The 18412-nt window shown below is 40.6% G+C and overlaps 1 protein-coding gene and 1 long non-coding RNA gene across 3 annotated transcripts in view; one reads left to right on the top strand and one right to left on the bottom strand.

Moving 5' to 3' along the window:
- Window positions 1-18392, top strand: LOC119498672 (phospholipid phosphatase 3-like). 2 transcript variants are annotated; one of them, XM_037787718.1, is made up of 6 exons: window positions 1-467; window positions 8806-8960; window positions 14838-15118; window positions 15815-15872; window positions 15992-16168; window positions 16393-18392. In XM_037787718.1, the coding sequence occupies exons 1-6, from the start codon at window positions 329-331 to the stop codon at window positions 16519-16521; spliced, it is 939 nt and encodes a 312-aa protein (XP_037643646.1). In that variant the 5' UTR covers window positions 1-328; the 3' UTR covers window positions 16522-18392. The 2 variants fall into 2 exon arrangements, with proteins under 2 accessions (XP_037643646.1, XP_037643645.1); XM_037787717.1 differs by lacking the exon at window positions 8806-8960 and adding an exon at window positions 10396-10553 and having other exon boundaries at window positions 8-467.
- Window positions 11083-18412, bottom strand: part of LOC119498673 — a 19093-nt gene continuing 11763 nt past the window's right edge. The window contains exon 3 of the long non-coding RNA XR_005209161.1: window positions 11083-11225. This is a non-coding gene — a long non-coding RNA (uncharacterized LOC119498673). The remainder of the gene's footprint in view (window positions 11226-18412) is intronic.

The raw sequence follows: 18412 nt of genomic DNA on the forward strand, positions 1-18412 counted from the left end.
TGTGGAGCAGCTGCTGCCATATGGCATTAATTGAAAGAGGAGGAGCTGGAGGAGGAGTGGCTTTCAAGGAAAGGCTGTCACAGGACTCTCACTACTCCTAAAGAAGAAGAAAAGAGGAGTAGATTGGTTAGAAGTTAGTAGAAAAGGAGCTGTGATTGTGAAGTAGACAGACAGGAACTGTAGTGTAACATTAGTTTAGACTCACATGACGACGACTCTTTTATGAAGAAGCCACGTTTTACATAGTAAAAATAATAAATAAACGCACTGCGACAGCTTGTAAGATTTTTAATCCCTTTTATTTTGAAGCACACAAAACGTTTTTTAAATGCAACGCTGTTTGATATATGAGAAAACGATGGCAGCCGAGACGAGGAACGGCGGGAGTTCACTGAACAACAATAACTGCAAAGACCACAGCAGGAGGAAGTTACTGGTCGGAGTGGATCTCTTCTGCTTGTTTCTAGGTAAGAAGAGTCTCACACTGTGCATGCTCATTAATGTCACCTATAACATGTATGATGTCATGTTTACAATGTATCATCTTCTGGTACTCTGCAGTGGATTTATGGCTTCATATTGTGTCATTGTAATAATATATATTTTAATGTTAGTGTTACAGGACTTGCAGGAAAAAGTATTAAACTAGTAGTTTACTGAGAGTATACTTTAATGTGTACTTTTCATAAACTTAAAAAGTGGGCTACATGTATATAACTAGCAAACTAATAGTATACCTAACTAGTTGTGTACTCAAAGTTTACTACTCTTACATTTAAAGTACACTTAAAAGTATACTTTTATAAAACTAAAAAAGTGGGTCAATTTAGTCCAATTAAGAAATATTGAAGTAGTACACTTACAAGTATAGCCTATCCTTAGCTTATACCGACAAGTATACAGAAACATCTAAGTGTACTTGGCAAGTATACAGAAAAGTCCAAGTATACTTGGCTTATAATGAAAATTGTACAGAAAAGCATATTTGATTAAGTACTATAAGCTAACTTAAATAATACTTACAAAACTATAAACTATTAAACTAGTAGTTTACTGAGAGTATACTTTAATGTGTACTTTTCATAAACTTAAAAAGTGGGCTACAAGTATATAACTAGCAAACTAATAGTATACCTAACTAGTTGTGTACTCAAAGTTTACTACTCTTACATTTAAAGTACACTTAAAGGTATACTTTTATAAAACTAAAAAAGTGGGTCAATTTAGTCCAATTAAGAAATATTGAAGTAGTACACTTACAAGTATAGCCTATCCTTAGCTTATACCAACAAGTATACAGAAACATCTAAGTGTACTTGGCAAGTATACAGAAAAGTCCAAGTATACTTGGCTTATAATGAAAATTATACAGAAAAGCATATTTGATTAAGTACTATAAGCTAACTTAAATAATACTTACAAAACTGTAAACTATTAAACTAGTAGTTTACTGAGTATATACTTTAATGTGTACTTTTCATAAACTTAAAAAGTGGGCTACACGTATATAACTAGCAAACTAATAGTATACCTAACTAGTTGTGTACTCAAAGTTTACTACTCTTACATTTAAAGTATACTTAAAGGTATACTTTTATAAAACTAAAAAAGTGGGTCAATTTAGTCCAATTAAGAAATATTGAAGTAGTACACTTACAAGTATAGCCTATCCTTAGCTTATACCAACAAGTATACAGAAACATCTAAGTGTACTTGGCAAGTATACAGAAAAGTCCAAGTATACTTGGCTTATAATGAAAATTATACAGAAAAGCATATTTGATTAAGTACTATAAGCTAACTTAAATAATACTTACAAAACTATAAACTATTAAACTAGTAGTTTACTTAGAGTATACTTTAATGTGTACTTTCATAAACTTAAAATTGGGCTACAAGTATATAACTGGCAAACTAAAAGTATACCTAGAAGTTCACTTCACAAGTTGCAGTACAAAATACAACTTGGATGCAAACTAGTTGTGTACTCAAAGGTTACTACTCTTACATTTAAAGTACACTTAAAAGTATACTTTTATAAAACTAAAAAAGTGGGTCAATTTAGTCCAATTAAGAAGTATTGAAGTAGTACACTTACAAGTATAGCCTATCCTTAGCTTATACCAACAAGTATACAGAAACATCTAAGTGTACTTGGCAAGTATACAGAAAAGTCCAAGTATACTTGGCTTATAATGAAAATTATGCAGAAAAGCATATTTGATTAAGTACTATAAGCTAACTTAAATAATACTTACAAAACTATAAACTATTAAACTAGTAGTTTACTGAGAGTATACTTTAATGTGTACTTTCATAAACTTAAAAATTGGGCTACAAGTATATAACTGGCAAACTAAAAGTATACCTAGAAGTTCACTTCACAAGTTGCAGTACAAAATACAACTTGGATGCAAACTAGTTGTGTACTCAAAGGTTACTACTCTTACATTTAAAGTACACTTAAAAGTATACTTTTATAAGCTAAAAAAGTGGGCCAATTTAGTCCGAATTAAGAAGTAATTGGAAGAGTGTTCAAGATTAACTATTCTTTGCTCCTTAAACCTTACAAAAAAGAAGTATACTTCAAGTTTATTTTAGGATATAAACTTAAGTATAGTCCCATGTATACTTTATGTAATATGTATACTTATATTAAAGCACTAGTAGTATATACTTGTGTACTACTTCAATACTTCTTAATTGGGACTAAATTGACCCACTTTTTTAGTTTACTTATAGTAGTTTAAGTATACTTTTAAGTGTACTTTAAATGTAAGAGTAGTAAACTTTGAGTACACAACTAGTTTGCATCCAAGTTGTATTTTGTACTGCAACTATGATATGAACTATACTACAAGTGAACTTCTAGGTATACGTTTAGTTAACTAGTTATATGCTTGCAGCCCACTTTTTGATTTATGAACGCACACATTAAAGTATATACTCTCAGTAAACTACTAGTTTAATAGTTTTTACTGCAAGTATACTTGTAAGTTTTCTTTAAGTGAGCTTATAGTACTCAATCAAATATGCTTTTCTGTATACTTTTCATTATAAGCCAAGTATACTTAAGTATAATTTTGTTAAGTATATCTCAGATAAGTACAGTAAGTGTACTACTTCAATACTTCTTAATTGGGACTTAATTTTTACCCACTTTTTTAGTTTATAAAAGTATACTTTTAAGTGTACTTTAAATCTCGAGCTGTGTTACCTTAGCAACAAGTGATGCCCCGTTAGCAACTGCAGCCCACACATTTAACTTGTAACAGCTATTAAGCTCCATATTTTCCAAAAATACATCAGCTTAGCTAGTGAAAGTATGTTTTCCTCCATGTCTCCACCCCTCAAAGAAAATAGTGCTGGCAAAGGGGAAACTAATGATTTGCTCCAGGAGGGATATATTCTTTGGTGTCCAGCCACACCTGTACTGTACCTCTCTGCTTTGACTCCTCATTATATTTTCCAGAAAGGCTCACATTCCTCACCAGCAGGAATTCTCTTGATCTCAACATCTGGCATAATATATATGTATATGTATATGTGGAGTAATTAAGGGAAGTGGTGAAAAGGTCAGACCTGAGTGTGTGTGTGTGCATGTTCATCAGCACAGGTCCTGTGATGTTCAGCAGCTGCAGACACTGAGTTAAAGGTTGTTAAATATTCTTTTTTTTGCACTGATGTTTGAACCCAATGGTCCTACTAATTTCACTCATTTATTTTCTTCTCTGATAAAACCATATGTTTGCAATGTGTTCTGTCAAACAGTGTGAGAACATGATTGCAAACAGCAAAGCGGTAAAACTAAATTGTTGCAACTGCATGGGGAAAAACACCAGCTATTGTTAAAACAACCCCATGAAACATCATACAGTATAAACAGTATTTTTTTCTGACAAGCTATGTTTAGTTTTTGTCTAGTGTTTTGTCTCTACGGTGGGTAAATCCCCGTGATTTGCTCTGTGTGCAACGTGCCTTCCCACAGAGAAGCTTGTCAACAAACCAGCAGTGTTTTTCTGGCTGAAGATGTGGTTTTAAAGGGAGCAACCACAAGGAGGAAATGGTGTGTAATCACAAAGTCCCTCCATTCTCTCACACACTGATTGCAGTTCCAGTATTACTGCATCCAGTCGTATATCTCCCTCTCCTGCTTGCTCATGCACAACAATCCCCGGTCACTGTGATCCCAGTAGACCACCAGTTCCAGTAAAAGATAACACTTCAAAGTCATAAATAGTCATAAATTCACTCTGATTCAGTGGTGATTGGAACTAAATCCTGACAAATAAGGAAAGCAGGAGGCCGCTTGGACCCTGGTGAGGTGATCAGGTTCAGTTTACATTAAGCCGTAGCACGTGGCTTTCATGTTTCCCACTTAATCGTCTTACAGTATAATGTTTCTGTGTGCTTTTGTCCTGGTTCAGCACTGGGTAAAAGGTGGTTAATCGGCTACAGTTGCAACTAAGTTTTTGTGAACGCAAGCCTTCCTTTTTTCATGCTGAACCAGGTAAACAGGAAACTGTGGAGAGTTGGATTTAAATGGTTGGTTCATGCTTGTGGTATTTATGTTGGGGTAGTATCAAGTATCTCAAAACTTCAGAAAATAAAATGGACGTTCATCTCCAATTTTTGTAATTTGGTTCAACTAACGCTTTAAAATGAACTAACATAAGCTGAGAAAATGCTTTCAAGAGTTGAAGATTCAGTTGAACTTCCAAGCACTGAAAGGAGTTGAAGTGCCGGTTAAAGTGGTAAATTGAGCTTGAAGGGTCCGTTTTAGTTGAAGCCCTAAAAAGAAACAAGTGCTGCCCAGTTAGAACAGACAATATGGGCTCTAAGATTGTTTTGGGTCTCTCAAGTCAAGAAGTTAAATCACAGAAAGTTAAAAGTGGCACTGGGACATTAAGGAATGGTCAAACAGCTGTTTCGACATTTTAATTTGTCACACTTTACAACAAAGACGTGAGAGTTATATGAGATACTTTTGATCTGGTGGCTGTTCCAACAAACATAAGGGCTTTCATCCAGGAGACCGCTGTTCGTGTCCCGTGCATCATGTTACAATCAGCTGTTTGCTTGTGTCCCATGTTCACAACGTTCAGTGTCATTTTCACTGTACAAACGTTGTAGTTTTAAGTAGGGATGCACCGATACAGATACCAGTATCGGGTCCGATACTTTGCTCATGTACTCGTACTTGCAAAACGGCTCCAATACAACGGCACCGATACCACCTTACGGGAGCGTGACATTACCCTCTCGTCACCATCTTTCGGGTCCTATCGCACGCGCTCACGCTCCACCTCCCTGACTGTGCGTGCGAGACGTGCTGGTGATGCGCCCTGACCTCGCGGGGCCGGGATCCAACCTCAGCCGGCGCGCGTCGGCCCTCACTTTCATTGCGCCACGGGGTTTTGCTTGCACCCACTGACTCGCTCGTGCGTTAGACTCCTTGGTCCGTGTTTCAAGACGGGTCGTGTGGGTTGCGGACATTGCTCCAGACCCCTGGCGCCTTTTACGTGGGCCGAGCCCCGCCCTGGGGTCACGACGCGGTTTGGGCGCACTAAGGACAGTCTGCCCCAGTGACACTTTGGCCACGGCCACAGCCCCGGGAAGCACCTTCGCCTCGAGCCTTTCCAAGCCGACCTAGAGCCGGTTGCGGCGCACCGCCTCGTAGGCGGGACTCCCCAGCCTGCCGTGTGTCGCTAACAACCTCCAGCTGGCTGTTAATGAGGGTCTTTTGGCACAGAGAAGTACTCGTATCGGTACTCGGTATCAGGGAGTACCCAAATGTAAGTACTTGTACTCGATCTGAAAAAATTGGTATCGATGCATCCCTAGTTTTAAGCCAAATCATGTAGTGTTAACCTAAACCTAACTATAGTGGTTTTGTTGCCTAAACCTAAAGTGAGGGGCGTGTTAAAGCGGCGGTACGTGACGAGTTGGAATGAGAACATGTTGGAGGCACACAATGATTTCAGGTGTTTTAAATGCTTCAATTGAGTTAACATTAAAATGTTGGATCGTGAACAGTGTGTTTATAAATGTACTTTATATGTGATAATGTTATGCATGATTTATTTGTGTTTGTATGTACATGTATTGTCAGCATTACCATTTCTGTTTTTGTGTGTTTGGGGGCTGTGGGAATAGAGGAGGAACAGATATGTAAACTGTAAACTGCGTTGTGTTTAACCTCCTCTTCTTTAGAAATGTGAATAACAAATGCAGTGAAAAGCAGCAGTTATAGCCGCTGGCAATTCAATGTAAATGCACTTTTATTTAACTCAAGTGGGCAGACTCGGTTTCCCTTCTGCAGTGGAACTATGAACTACGTTTTACAGCAGGACGGACAGACAGACAGACGGACAGACAGACAGACAGGGGGCAGGTTGTGCTGCTGCAAGTAAAAACAACTGCATCTGTGTATACACCACAACTACCTCAGACATGTATACATTTCTACGCCAGACAGTGAGAGATCCCTGCAAGTGGAAAATGTGCGTCTGTTTATTTTAATAAGTCACACTCTGTGTTTTGGCCGATGCCTCCAAAATATGGTGGGGATTTAATCCAGTGTGAGGAGGGAGGTTGTACACTGAATCTAGTTTCCGTGGAGCTGCCAGTGCTGAACTGGGGGAAAGGCGAACGGGCAAGCGTAGGAAATTCTAACAAGTGTGTCTTAACCGAGACGGAGCTCGGTTATGTGCTGAAAAAGTCATCATTGTTCTTCATTTGCGGTGTTTGCTTATTTTCAGTTAGGGGCCCCCAGTTGATTGTTAAGCAAACTGCTTTAGGGCAAAATGGAATAGAAGACACCTGATGTTGACATTAGCAACTGAAAACTTGGTGGGAGAAAAACTGTCTCCCTCCAACTCCTGTTCCATTTTGTTTGTTTCTGTTCTCTTTGGGTTGATGTTGAGCTAATGCAAAAGACATACCCACGCTGGCTGACTGGTGTTGTTGTTGTTGGCAGGACAAGCACAGCGTCCCCCTCCTCCTCCTCCTCTTCCTCCTCCTCCTCCTCCTCCTCGCCCCCTGGCTGTTAGAAGCGGGAAAGGAGGAAGAGGGTAAGAGGGGAAAATCCTAACACGCTGTTTTCAGTGCTGATGCTGCACTGTTTAGACGGATGGAAAGGGGGGTCGGAGCGGGGAAGAAATCCCCGCTGAGTGTCTGGAAAACAGGGCCTGACAGCGTCTTGTAGTGGGTTGTGTTTTTCTTCTTCTTCTTCTTCTTTCCAATCAGCTGTTTGAAGCACTTGACCCGTGCAGGTTCCTTAAAAGCTGTGGACTCTTCAATCCTGTCTCTTTCCATCAATCTCTGCCCTCTGCGCCTGGCCTTTTGTATCGGCTCTGTGAATGTGTTTTTCTGGGGTCAGGACTCTGGGGTTAACGTGTTTCACGTCCAGCACTTTCAGCCGTGTATGCTTTTTAAAAGATACATATATATCAGCAGTTTGGGAAGCCAAAGTCCATGTTTTGGGAAGTCCTGTGTGGTTCTGTTCACGGCCAGGCCAAGCAAACTGAAGGGATCAGACATGCAGGATTTAGGGTACTGTAAAGTACTGTATGTTTTTACAGTTACAGAACTCTGAGACATACCACCCTGCTCTTTCTTGCTCCGGAGCTGATTGTAGCCTCGTCGGGGGTATTTGTTTGGAGAGCGAGAATGAAAAAAGCGAAAGTTAATAATGTGAATCCTGCTGAATGCGGAGGGAACGCCGGCGCTCTGGAGTTCCCATCAGGCAGCAGAGCTCTGTCTGTAACCTGAGATCAACCCAGCTGGACCTTCAAAGGCCAAAGTCAGCTGTGTGTGTGTGTGGATGTAAGGGGGTTGAGGGGCTCAGCAACTGAAGCGTGTGTTGACATTTGGTTTGAGAAATCATGCCCCCCCCTTCACCGCAACCGTCCCGCCTTCAGCGGCTCTCAGCGCCGCTGACCTCTACACCCCCAGTGCCTTTTAGCTTCTGAGACCCGAGAGACAGAGGAAGGGAGCGTGTGAGAAAGTCAGCGCCGATGTTTGTTTTCCTTTGTATCGGCAGATCGCAGAATTATTCAGAGAGCGACTTGAAAGCTCAGCCATCAGTTAAATGGTGCTTTGAAGTGATTTGAAAGTGTGTTTTCCCAAATTCTGTCAGAGATTTGAGGCCTCTCCTGGGTACCACACGTCCACACTCCAATTTCAAAGTCCTCCATTGAAGCCTTTGGTAAATGGGGGAATATAAGCTGTCCTTTTTGGCTTGCATCTCAGTAACACCCACTCTTGTTTGTTGTCAGGAGATAAATAAGATCTTTTTGCCACTTTAAGTGGCGAAAGACACTAAATTGATCAGACGCAGACACCCCCCAAGGCATCTTAAAGTGGGCCTTTTTAAGTGCACTTGAAAGCCTCGGCAGGAAGGGAAGGATGGCTCTGATACTGTTTGTGTTTTTTTCTTGTCAGTTAGCAGCGATGGTCTCTCTCTTAAGAACATGACACATCCAATCCTTTTAGCGCTAACTCAGCCTGTTTGAGATCCAGTGATGCTATTCTAAGCATAAAAGGTTCACTTAAGTCTAAAACAATGACGGAGCTTTGATTTTGGCGTTAATTCCGACACATTTTATTTTGTTTATTTTGGCTCATGACGGCATCAGTGTCAGTTTAGAAAACGGGATGAGATACATAACTTGAATACATGTCTGCTGGGAGTTTTAATCTGTTTGTATAACTGTCTGTCTGTCTCCTTGTTGCTTTTCTGTTTGTCTTCCTTGTTGATAATGTGTATTGATGAAGCTGTCCACTGTGTGTCCAACCATACAGTGTTGCTTGTTGCCGTGTTTTTGCACAAATCTCCCTTCCCGCCTTTCCGGAGAGGATTCTTCTGCGACGACGACAGCATCGCGCTGACCTATAAGGGCAGCACGGTGTCCAACACTGTGCTCACAGCCGTGGGCGTCACTGTGCCCGTGGTCTCAGTAAGTCCTGCTGTGGTACCGCAAGACAACTAGAGAACACGTGTTGGGACACGCTCAGTTCATCCAATGGTTGGCTTGTGACGCCTCAAAAGACATGACTGGTTGGACAGGCTCTGAATCACACTCAGTGGTTTTGCATGTCGTACCTCATTAGCTGCAAATCATGTATGCTGTGCATAACTGATGACCATTTTCCAAAGCTACTGGGTATTATCATAACTTTCAGATTGATTTCCAAGTGGCAGCCATTGCTTTCTATCAATTTCACTACTGTAAGTTATGTTACAGTTGCTCTTATATAAAAGCACAGAAATGTAAGAAAATAGAAATAAAGGAGTATGTAACATGTAAATTGTGTGCAACAATATATAACACAATATATGTAGAGATATATAAATATATAATAAAAATAAGAAATTTTAAATATTAGAAATATGTGCATCAGACGTACAATATATACCACAATGTAAATAAGTAAATACAAAATGCTGAGAAGTGGGATTTATTAAGTGTGTTAAACATAAATTCAAGAATGGTATAAATAAGAATATTTCTTGAAATGTACAGTATAAATGTAGTATTAATGGCAGATTATTGCGCTACTCAATGCACTCTTAATTTCACTACTGTAAGAAAATATTTTAACTGTTAAAGTACTTTATCAAGTAAAACATACCAAAAAACTTTGCTTTGAAGGTTCACTCTTGACCTTAAAATAGTCATTTGTAAGGATGCAACCGCCAGTTATTTTCTCAAATAATTGAATAATTGTTAATTATATAGAATGTCAAAAAATTGAGGTAAAATGCATGTGACAAGTTAACTTATTTAAATTGCTTGTTTTATCTAATCAAAAGTCCAAAACCTGGAGATATACAATTTTCTACCATAGAAGACTATATAGAAAATTAGATCATATTCCCATTTGAGAGGCTGGAACCAGTGACTTGTTGGCATTTTTGGTTAAAAATAAAAATAAAATCCCTTTTTAAATTGTTGGCAATCATTTTCTGTGAAGTGTATTTAAGGTTCCTTTTTTATTTCAAAAATGTCTGCAGCTAACTGTCATTCTGTAGTGAAATTAATAGAAACCATGGTAGCCTGAAGAGAGAAGTCCAGAACATTAGGTGTGCTTTGGAAAATGGCCATCAGTTAGAGAAAATAAACAGATATGGCCCTTTAAGACAACCATATGTCTGCTCAAAATTCACCACAAATCCTGAATATTGAACAAAAGCTGGAGTCATTATTTCCTGATTAGTCACAGATAACAGCCACAGAATGGACTGAGCCTGTCCCAGATGTTCCCTTGTTGCCTCTTGCTTGTACCTGCGACCTCTGTAATTTGCGTATCATTAACCCAGCACCTCCATCTCTCTCCCATCCCCACACCCCCGTCTTTCTCTCTGTGCCGCTCACTGCTTCTTCACACTAGCCGGCCTGCCTTTCTTGGTCATTGAGACCAGCGCTGTTCAGCCTTACCGTAGAGGGTTTTACTGCGACGATGAGTCCATCAAGTACCCGGCCAAAAATGGAGAAACCATTAACGACGGTGTGCTTAGCGCTGCTGGCATTCTTATCACCATCCTCTCTGTAAGTCACCTCCTCACTCTGATCACTAATGTCATCATCACTCTTTGTGTTTCAGCAGCCTTCACCATTACTAGCAGCACCCACTGACACCCACTGACCAGATGTTGACCACATCATTTCTCATCCTCAGTGCATTGTAGTGTTTCTCAAATGTCTGATTTGTTTACAATAACATGTCCAACAATATATAACATGGGTGGGGGGAAAAAGACGATTCACCTATGTATCATGATTTTAAAAAATATTTTTTTACGATTTTGAAATAGATTTTTTTAATGCTGGAATCGATATATTTGCTTCATTTGAGTCAATGCAGCGATAGAAAGAAATTACCACTTTTATTGTTGTAGTCAGAGTAACGTGACGTCATATCCGTTCCATATCCTTCAACCTAAACAAACAAGTCGGCCGCCACGAGCTGAAACGAAAGAGTAGAATTTGGCGAAGGATCCGCGTGGATACAACCAGCACCTTCACATGTTAAATCCAGCGTGGTAAACACTACACATACAGTAAAGTATGGAAACACTTTGGGTTTCACACATTGCCATGAAAAGCAGAGCTAGACATCACGGCTAAAGCTGCATGCTAACTCTGTCATGGACAGGAAACGTTATCATATCGTATCGTGTGGTCAAGCCAGCCGCCACTCGTATCTCCGTGGTCAAAACGCTACACCTGTAGAGCACCCATATACTGACATTTATGATAAATGCATTCAAACGGCTCCGATGGAGCTGACCATGGATGTATTAAGAGAAAGGAGCTGACGGGAGAGCTAGAGACGGACTTGACAAAGTTAGCGGCGTATACACGTGTGACTACGTCCGGTTTTCAAAATAAGGTGTTAACGAAGGGAACTGTATATAAATAATACGAATATTGAAATAAGATTGATTGGATTATATTCACCAGAAGTATAAAACATTACATATCCCTTATAAATTAAAAGAAAATACCACTAATGTATGAGGGAAATGTCTTTTTTCATTGATTTTTGGGTTGCTGGAATTTTTTTTTATAAATAATGCCTGACAATGACTGATATATTTGACTTAAGGACATCTCTGACTACATACATGCTGAAAATCAAATATTATTAGATATTTTCCAAAGTAAAAGTCCCTAGAAGTGTATGATTAAACTTTTTCCCATGGTCTAGTGTTAAAAAAGTTAACAAAAATAGCAATAAATCGCAATATCAAATCACTTAAAATACTTAAAAGTTGCAATAACTATCGAATCGGCACCCAAGTATCGTGATAGTATCGAATTGGGAGATAGGTGAATCGTCCCAGCCCTAATATATAATAATATGGTGATTATATAGAGATTTTAAACTGTTGAATTAAATGCAATTGCAACATGTGTTCATGCTTTTCTCCAGCCAAACCGTGCACATTCCCACTGAACTTATGTTCAGAGAAATATCTTTGTGCACACTCCATCAGAGCAGGGCTTTATCTGACTGTTGACTCATTGAGGCTATAAACTGAGATTATCCTCCATGATTACTGAAACAACGACTCCCCATACCTGTGCTATCTGCCCCTCCGATTGGCTTCAGCACATTCCAGATAAAAAAAACAGTCAACAACATTTGTTCAAGGCTTTTCTCCTCGGGGGCTTAAGATGACTCTGTTGATTAAGGCACTTTAGCAAGTGAAGTGTTGAGTAGTTTGTTGCCATCTCCTGGGAGAAAACAGTGAGGCTGTATCCAAGATCTGCACACTAAACTGTCATCTTCCCAACATCCTTTAATTCAATTTCACTTTTCTCCGTTTGCCACCGCTCGGAGGCTGAAGCTCAAATCGTCTCCGTACATTTTTCTGCCACGGCTTTCAGACACGCTTTCCATTTTGAGTAATGCGTCCGTCTACACGGCTCCGTAATGGCTAGCATTTCAGTCCACAGATAACTGCGACCCGAAGCGTTTTTTCGGCCTTGCTTGTGCGTCTAAGTACATGATTGTGTACTGGCCTTTGAGCTCTCTCAAAACACTTCTGAATTCACAGCAGTACTGTGGCTCAAAAAGAAATCCAGTGTAGATACTGACACGCTTCTGTTGTGCTGCTGATTTAAATGAGGGCTATTTAAGTGTTTATTTAAAAGATTATCCTCTGATTTACAGACGTTTCTTTACACATTCATGGCTATGGACTCATTGGTGTTTTCAGTCCAAAATGGCGGCAGTGGTAACGCAGTGCCATCTAGCGGCCGCTGTCAGAAAAGCACCAGAGTTTCGCCTCTTTGCTTCTATACTCTTCGCTCAGCAGCATTCTCAATTAGTCAGAAACGTCCTAGTTCCTCTACGGTGTTACTCAGAGCCGCCATAGCACAGCATTCGTCACCTGGCCGACCCACAGTGGGAAGGTGCCTTGTCTCACGGCATGGCCCCGTCTGTCCCTGTAGCCGGCATTGCCGTCCTCCTGGAGAGCAGACTACTATACAGACTTGGGGCCACAGGGGTTTTCATGGTGAGAAGGAGTCCTGGCCCTGTGTAATTATGGTTGACGCAATGGTTGTTCGGTTAAATACTGTAATTGGCGGGGTGGAATTGCGGTGAAGGCCCAAAACAAGGGGACTTTGCCAGATATCTCATTTTCCCCTTGCAAAACCCGACTTTACAATCCATCTTCCCCCCCACCGGAGCGTTCTGGCGGGCGTCTGTGTTTTCTGAACTAGAAAACACCAACATCAGGTCATTTAGTGCTTCGTTTCCCACTGAACAGAGCTGAGAAACACAACGAGGCCACTTCCTTTTATAATTTATGCCGATCCGTTTTTAGAAGAAAAGAAAACACCACGGTGTCAGATTTGGAAACACAAGACGTTTGACGTGAGCCACAAATCAGCGTCTTGCACCCATGATGATTATCTCTTGAGGTCTCGGTGTAACAGCTACACGTCCTACAACGCCAATTCATTTATTCATTCACATAGTTAAATCTTTCACACAAGGGGAACCAGATGTGTTTCCCCACCGCCCCACTCTTTCTTCCCTGTTTCCCATGAAAGCAGCTGGGCTGTATCGAGCTGGCTCTAAAGGCCTGGATGGTGGAGAACAGCACAATCTCAATCAGCTTGTCAAATCTCCGTAGAGGGCTATCCCTCTAGCAGAGTGGTTCCCAGAATGAGACTTATTTTCTGCGCCCCTCGAAAGAATGTCTGATGAAATGGAGATACTAACATGAAAACAGCCAGACATCCCGTGTGAAATCGGAGCCGTTTCAGAGAGCGGTGAAAAACAAACGCGGCCCCCGACGTGCGTCTGGTGGAGTCTGGCCACCAAAATCAGACACGTCGCCTAGCTCAGCGTTTTGCTGATTAGATCCAGCAGTGCCTCCCTCGCTCCCTCCTCATTCCTCCTCTCACCTTCCTCTTACGTCCCCCTTTTCTCCTCCTCCTCCTCCTCCTCCCTTCCCGTCACTCGGCCCTCCACTTTCTCCCAGAAACTCCCCCACACTCTCGCTCTGACTCCTCTTCCTCACTGATTTGTGAGCTGCTGGAAGACAACGGGTGATGAGGGGGTTGGGAAGGCCTTTCTTGAGCTGGAACAGCTGTTGTGAGTTATGGCACGTCCACCTCCCCCTAAGTGAGCCTTGCACGTCAGTCGTCGGTTTTTAGACGGTGGTTTATTTACACACTTAGAGAAAACTATACACGGCGGACAGTTTTGAGTCGCCTCCCACGTCGCTTTCGCTGTTTTCTCTCAGAAGTAGAACAGCACAGGTAAACACGTTCAACTGTAAAGTAGCCCTTTTCGAACCACTTCAGGAGAAGTTCTTATTTTAGATGTCATAATAACATCTTGATACTTAAAAAAAGGGTTATTTTAGTCGCATACATCACTTAAATTCTCCACTCTGACCATCCAAGTTTGCTTAGCTTAGCGCTGTCCCTCCGTGAAATTTGGCAAGCACAATTTACAGTGTTCTAATGTTAAAAACAGTGATGACATGTCTTAAAGGATGACAAAAGACCTTAGAAGAACAAGTTTCCTAGGCTATTATTATATTCAGATAATGACAAACACTAAAATTACATGTGAAATATGAGCATCACACTTGGCTGGCAAAACACATTCCTCTTTCCAAGTAACACAATTCCCAAAGTGCTGTCCCATTCCTCATAAAATGCTTGGCTCTCATGCGCTCACACATTTTCACGGAGCACTCAGGAGATGAATTAGGTGCTTAGGAATAAGGGTGGACATCGGGACTGGGGCTGTGTTAAAATCATGATATTGATCCACTGACGTCACCATCTCTTCTGTGCCTTCAGATCATCATCGGGGAGAGCTACAGGATCTACTTTCTGAATGAGGGATCCAAGTCCTTTGTAGGCAACCCGTACATATCTGCTCTGTACAAGCAGGTGGGCGTGTTCGTCTTCGGCTGCGCCATCAGCCAGTCCTTCACTGACATCGCCAAAGTGTCAGTGGGCCGCATGCGCCCTCACTTCCTGGATGTGTGCAAACCAGACTTCTCTACTATCAACTGCTCTCTGGGCTACATCACTGACTACCAGTGTCAGGGGCCGGATAGCAAAGTTCAGGAGGCCAGGTATTTTGATTGAGAGAAACATATACTGTAGAAACATATTTTAAATAGGGCTGTCAATTGATTATAATATTTAATCACACTTTTTTTTATCTTCACGCAAAATGTACCTTAAAGGGAGATTTTTCAAGTATTTAATCCTCTTATCAACATGGGAGTGGGCAAATATGCTTGCTTTATGCAAATGTATGTATATATTTATTTCTGGGAATCAATTAACAACACAAAACAATGATAAATATTGTCCAGAAACCCTCACAGGTACTGCATTTAGCATAACAAATATGCTCAAATCATAACATGGCAAACTGCAGCCCAACAGGCAACAACAGCTGTCAGTTTGTCAGTGTGCTGACTTGACTATGACTTGCCCCAAAGCTGCATGTGATTATCATAAAGTGGGCATGTCTGTAAAGGGGAGACTCGTGGGTACCCATAGAACCCATTTACATTCACGTATCTTGAGGTCAGAGGTCAAGGGACCCCTTTGAAAATGGCCATGCCAGTTTTTTCTCGCCAAAATTTAGCGCAAGTTTGGAGCGTTATTTAGCCTCCTTCACGACAACTTTGACAGCCCTAATTTTAAAATGTTTTGCATTCAAGATTTTGTTGAACTGTGTGTTTTTTATACAGTTTACATCTGTATTTGTACATATTGTAAGCTTTGGTACAATGCTGATTGTCCTCTATTCTTCTCAGGAAGTCTTTCTTCTCTGGACATGCATCCTTCTCCATGTACACCATGCTTTACCTGGTGGTGAGTTAATGAATTGTATAAATACACCATATTCAAAAACAAAGTTCCCTCCCTAGATAACAATATAGTTTCTATCTACAGTATATCACCTCACAATTCTCTCTCTCTCTCTTTTACAGTTTTACCTGCAGTCTCGTTTCACCTGGCATGGAGCTCGCCTGCTGCGCCCTCTGACCCAGTTCACCCTGGTCATGATGTCTTTCTACACCGGCTTGTCCCGTGTCTCCGACCACAAGCACCACCCCACTGATGTCCTGGCGGGTTTTGTGCAGGGAGCTCTGGTGGCCTACTGCATAGTGAGTGGTTCTATTATGTTGGAATGTTTTTCAAAAGATTGGTTGCGTTAATACGTTAGAAATTAGTGGGTTAAAACAAATTTGTGTTAACTTTGACACCCCTAATATGTGCTATATTATATGTGTAGTCTACTGTCCATTATGTAGTGTATCTTGTACTGTTCCTCCCCTCCACTTTGCAATGATTAAGATGTTCAAGTTTTTTTTTTCTGTTCCCTCCGCAGGTATTCTTTGTCTCTGATTTGTTCAAGAACAAAGGTAGACGCTCTACACTGTCGCCAACCCCAGTGAAGAAAGATCTCGTTCCTCCGGCAGACATCAGAGAGCGGAGCAACCATCTCATCATGGCATAGAGAAGACTGCAAACGTGAACTGTACGTAACCCTGACCTGTGCCATTTTTAAATCACTGCTACAGCCACTGGCCATTACTGGATAGAACAAACATCCAAACAATCTGGATGATGCAGACAAAATATGGGATCTTGAACATCTCAGAGGACGAGAGAAGAGGAGGCTACGGAAAACAGTCGAGAGAATTTTGCTTTCTCAACGGAAATGTCTCACCAGACATTTTGTAATGTGGAAAAGAGACGACCAAGGATATTTCGTACCTCTTCTGTTATGAAGATTATTGGAGATTCTCCTCTGTCAAGGCATTTCCATGGACAAACGTCTGAAACAAAACAAAACCGAGAAACGGCAGCTGTAAACGAAGTGTGTGGCTTTTGTGCCTTCTCTCTTCAGCTGCATCCAGCGTGGGAGCTACACTAATATTCCTGCCACTCACTCACTGTGTGACTAATACAAACAAACACATGACAAAAAAACAAATTCCTTTGATTTCATGAAGGATTTTTGTTTGGTTTTTATTACAAACATAAGCATTGTATATGTGATTTTTTTTTTATAGCACTATTTTAACTAAACTCAAGTACTGTTCGTCACCACTTGAATGACCTGAAGTGAAGCTTTTGGAAAGCTTCGTAAGCTTTTTGTTATGTCTATAATGTAGTGTAATTCTTTTAGAAGGTGCACATAAGTTACAGTAGGCGGTGAAGTAGAGTGAGAGCGTATGTGTTGGATGTGTGGGCCTCTTTCTGCTGGCTAGGACGAGCCCCCACTGAGCCATTTAATGAAATGACTGTCTGTTATATGTACCAGACGGGTGCTCACAAGTGTTAGGTCAGAGTGTGTGGGAGAGTGTGTGTGTGTGTGTGTGTGTGTATGGGTGAGGTCTTTCTGTGAGCGTGCCAGTGTGTCTTTATGTCATGTCTATATATTTCAGTGTTAATAGCCTACAAGTGTGCCTCTCTTCAGCCAGAGAGCGGGCACCTGCTCCAACAGACACATCATGTAACTTGGACACGGAAACACTGTGGAAAAAAAAGCATCACATGCAGTACATGTACTTTACTGTTACTAATCATAGCGATGATTCACATCTTGTGATATACTGTATGCCACACAGTCGTGTATATATAAAGACAGTGACTTAGAGCAATGGTTACTTACAGTAGCTTTTCAGTATCGAAGCACAATTTAGTAAAACAGTTTTTAAAAAATCCTTATTTTGGCACATTGTAACCTTTTAATATCTCATAATAGTCTTGTAAAGCACTACAATAGGGCTGGCAATGAGGCTCTGCATTATAATAGATGAAAATCTTTACGATGAATTTTTAAAGTAGTGATGCTAATATGTTTTTGCTTAATGTAACTTAACTTCTTAGCAAAAAAAACAACTTAAAACCACTGACTGAAAGCATCCTGACTTTAAGTTACTGAGACAGACTTTGATCTGACACTTATAGGGAAACTAGTCTTTTCTTCATACACGTCTTGGAAGTCTACTATATACAGCATCAGAAGGATTCTGCATGCTACCATACCTTGTACAATACTGTTTCACGTGTACACATACAGTATATCTTTTGAAGAAAACGCCCACTATGACTTTGTGTGTCGAGACCTGTGTAAATGTAAACCATGCTGCTTTTAAAGAGGCAAAGCTTTGGCAGATGTCATCCAGTAAAGTTGACAACTTGTGAATATTAAGTTTTATGAAAAACAAAAAGCTCTCAAGGCGGACAGCTCCAGTACGTTTTTATTAAAAAATTGCCTTTCAATATTTTTGTATTTGTCGTGTGAAATTTTGTACGATGAAACTGTAAGACGTATCAAAGATAAAATGTCTTTAATAAAAACATAAAAAGAAAGATCAAGAGCAGCGTGCTGTGTTGTT

This window comes from Sebastes umbrosus, chromosome 12, assembly GCF_015220745.1.
Source record: "Sebastes umbrosus isolate fSebUmb1 chromosome 12, fSebUmb1.pri, whole genome shotgun sequence".
Lineage (NCBI taxonomy): Eukaryota > Metazoa > Chordata > Actinopteri > Perciformes > Sebastidae > Sebastes > Sebastes umbrosus.

Bases quoted from the DNA above. Each gene is read 5' to 3' on its own strand.
- LOC119498672 (XM_037787717.1), top strand. From the start codon at position 329: ATGCAACGCTGTTTGATATATGAGAAAACGATGGCAGCCGAGACGAGG. The intron at 468-10,395 runs GTAAGAAGAGTC...TCTTCACACTAG, and splicing joins TCTCTTCTGCTTGTTTCTAG to CCGGCCTGCCTTTCTTGGTC. The intron at 15,873-15,991 runs GTGAGTTAATGA...TCTCTTTTACAG, and splicing joins ACACCATGCTTTACCTGGTG to TTTTACCTGCAGTCTCGTTT.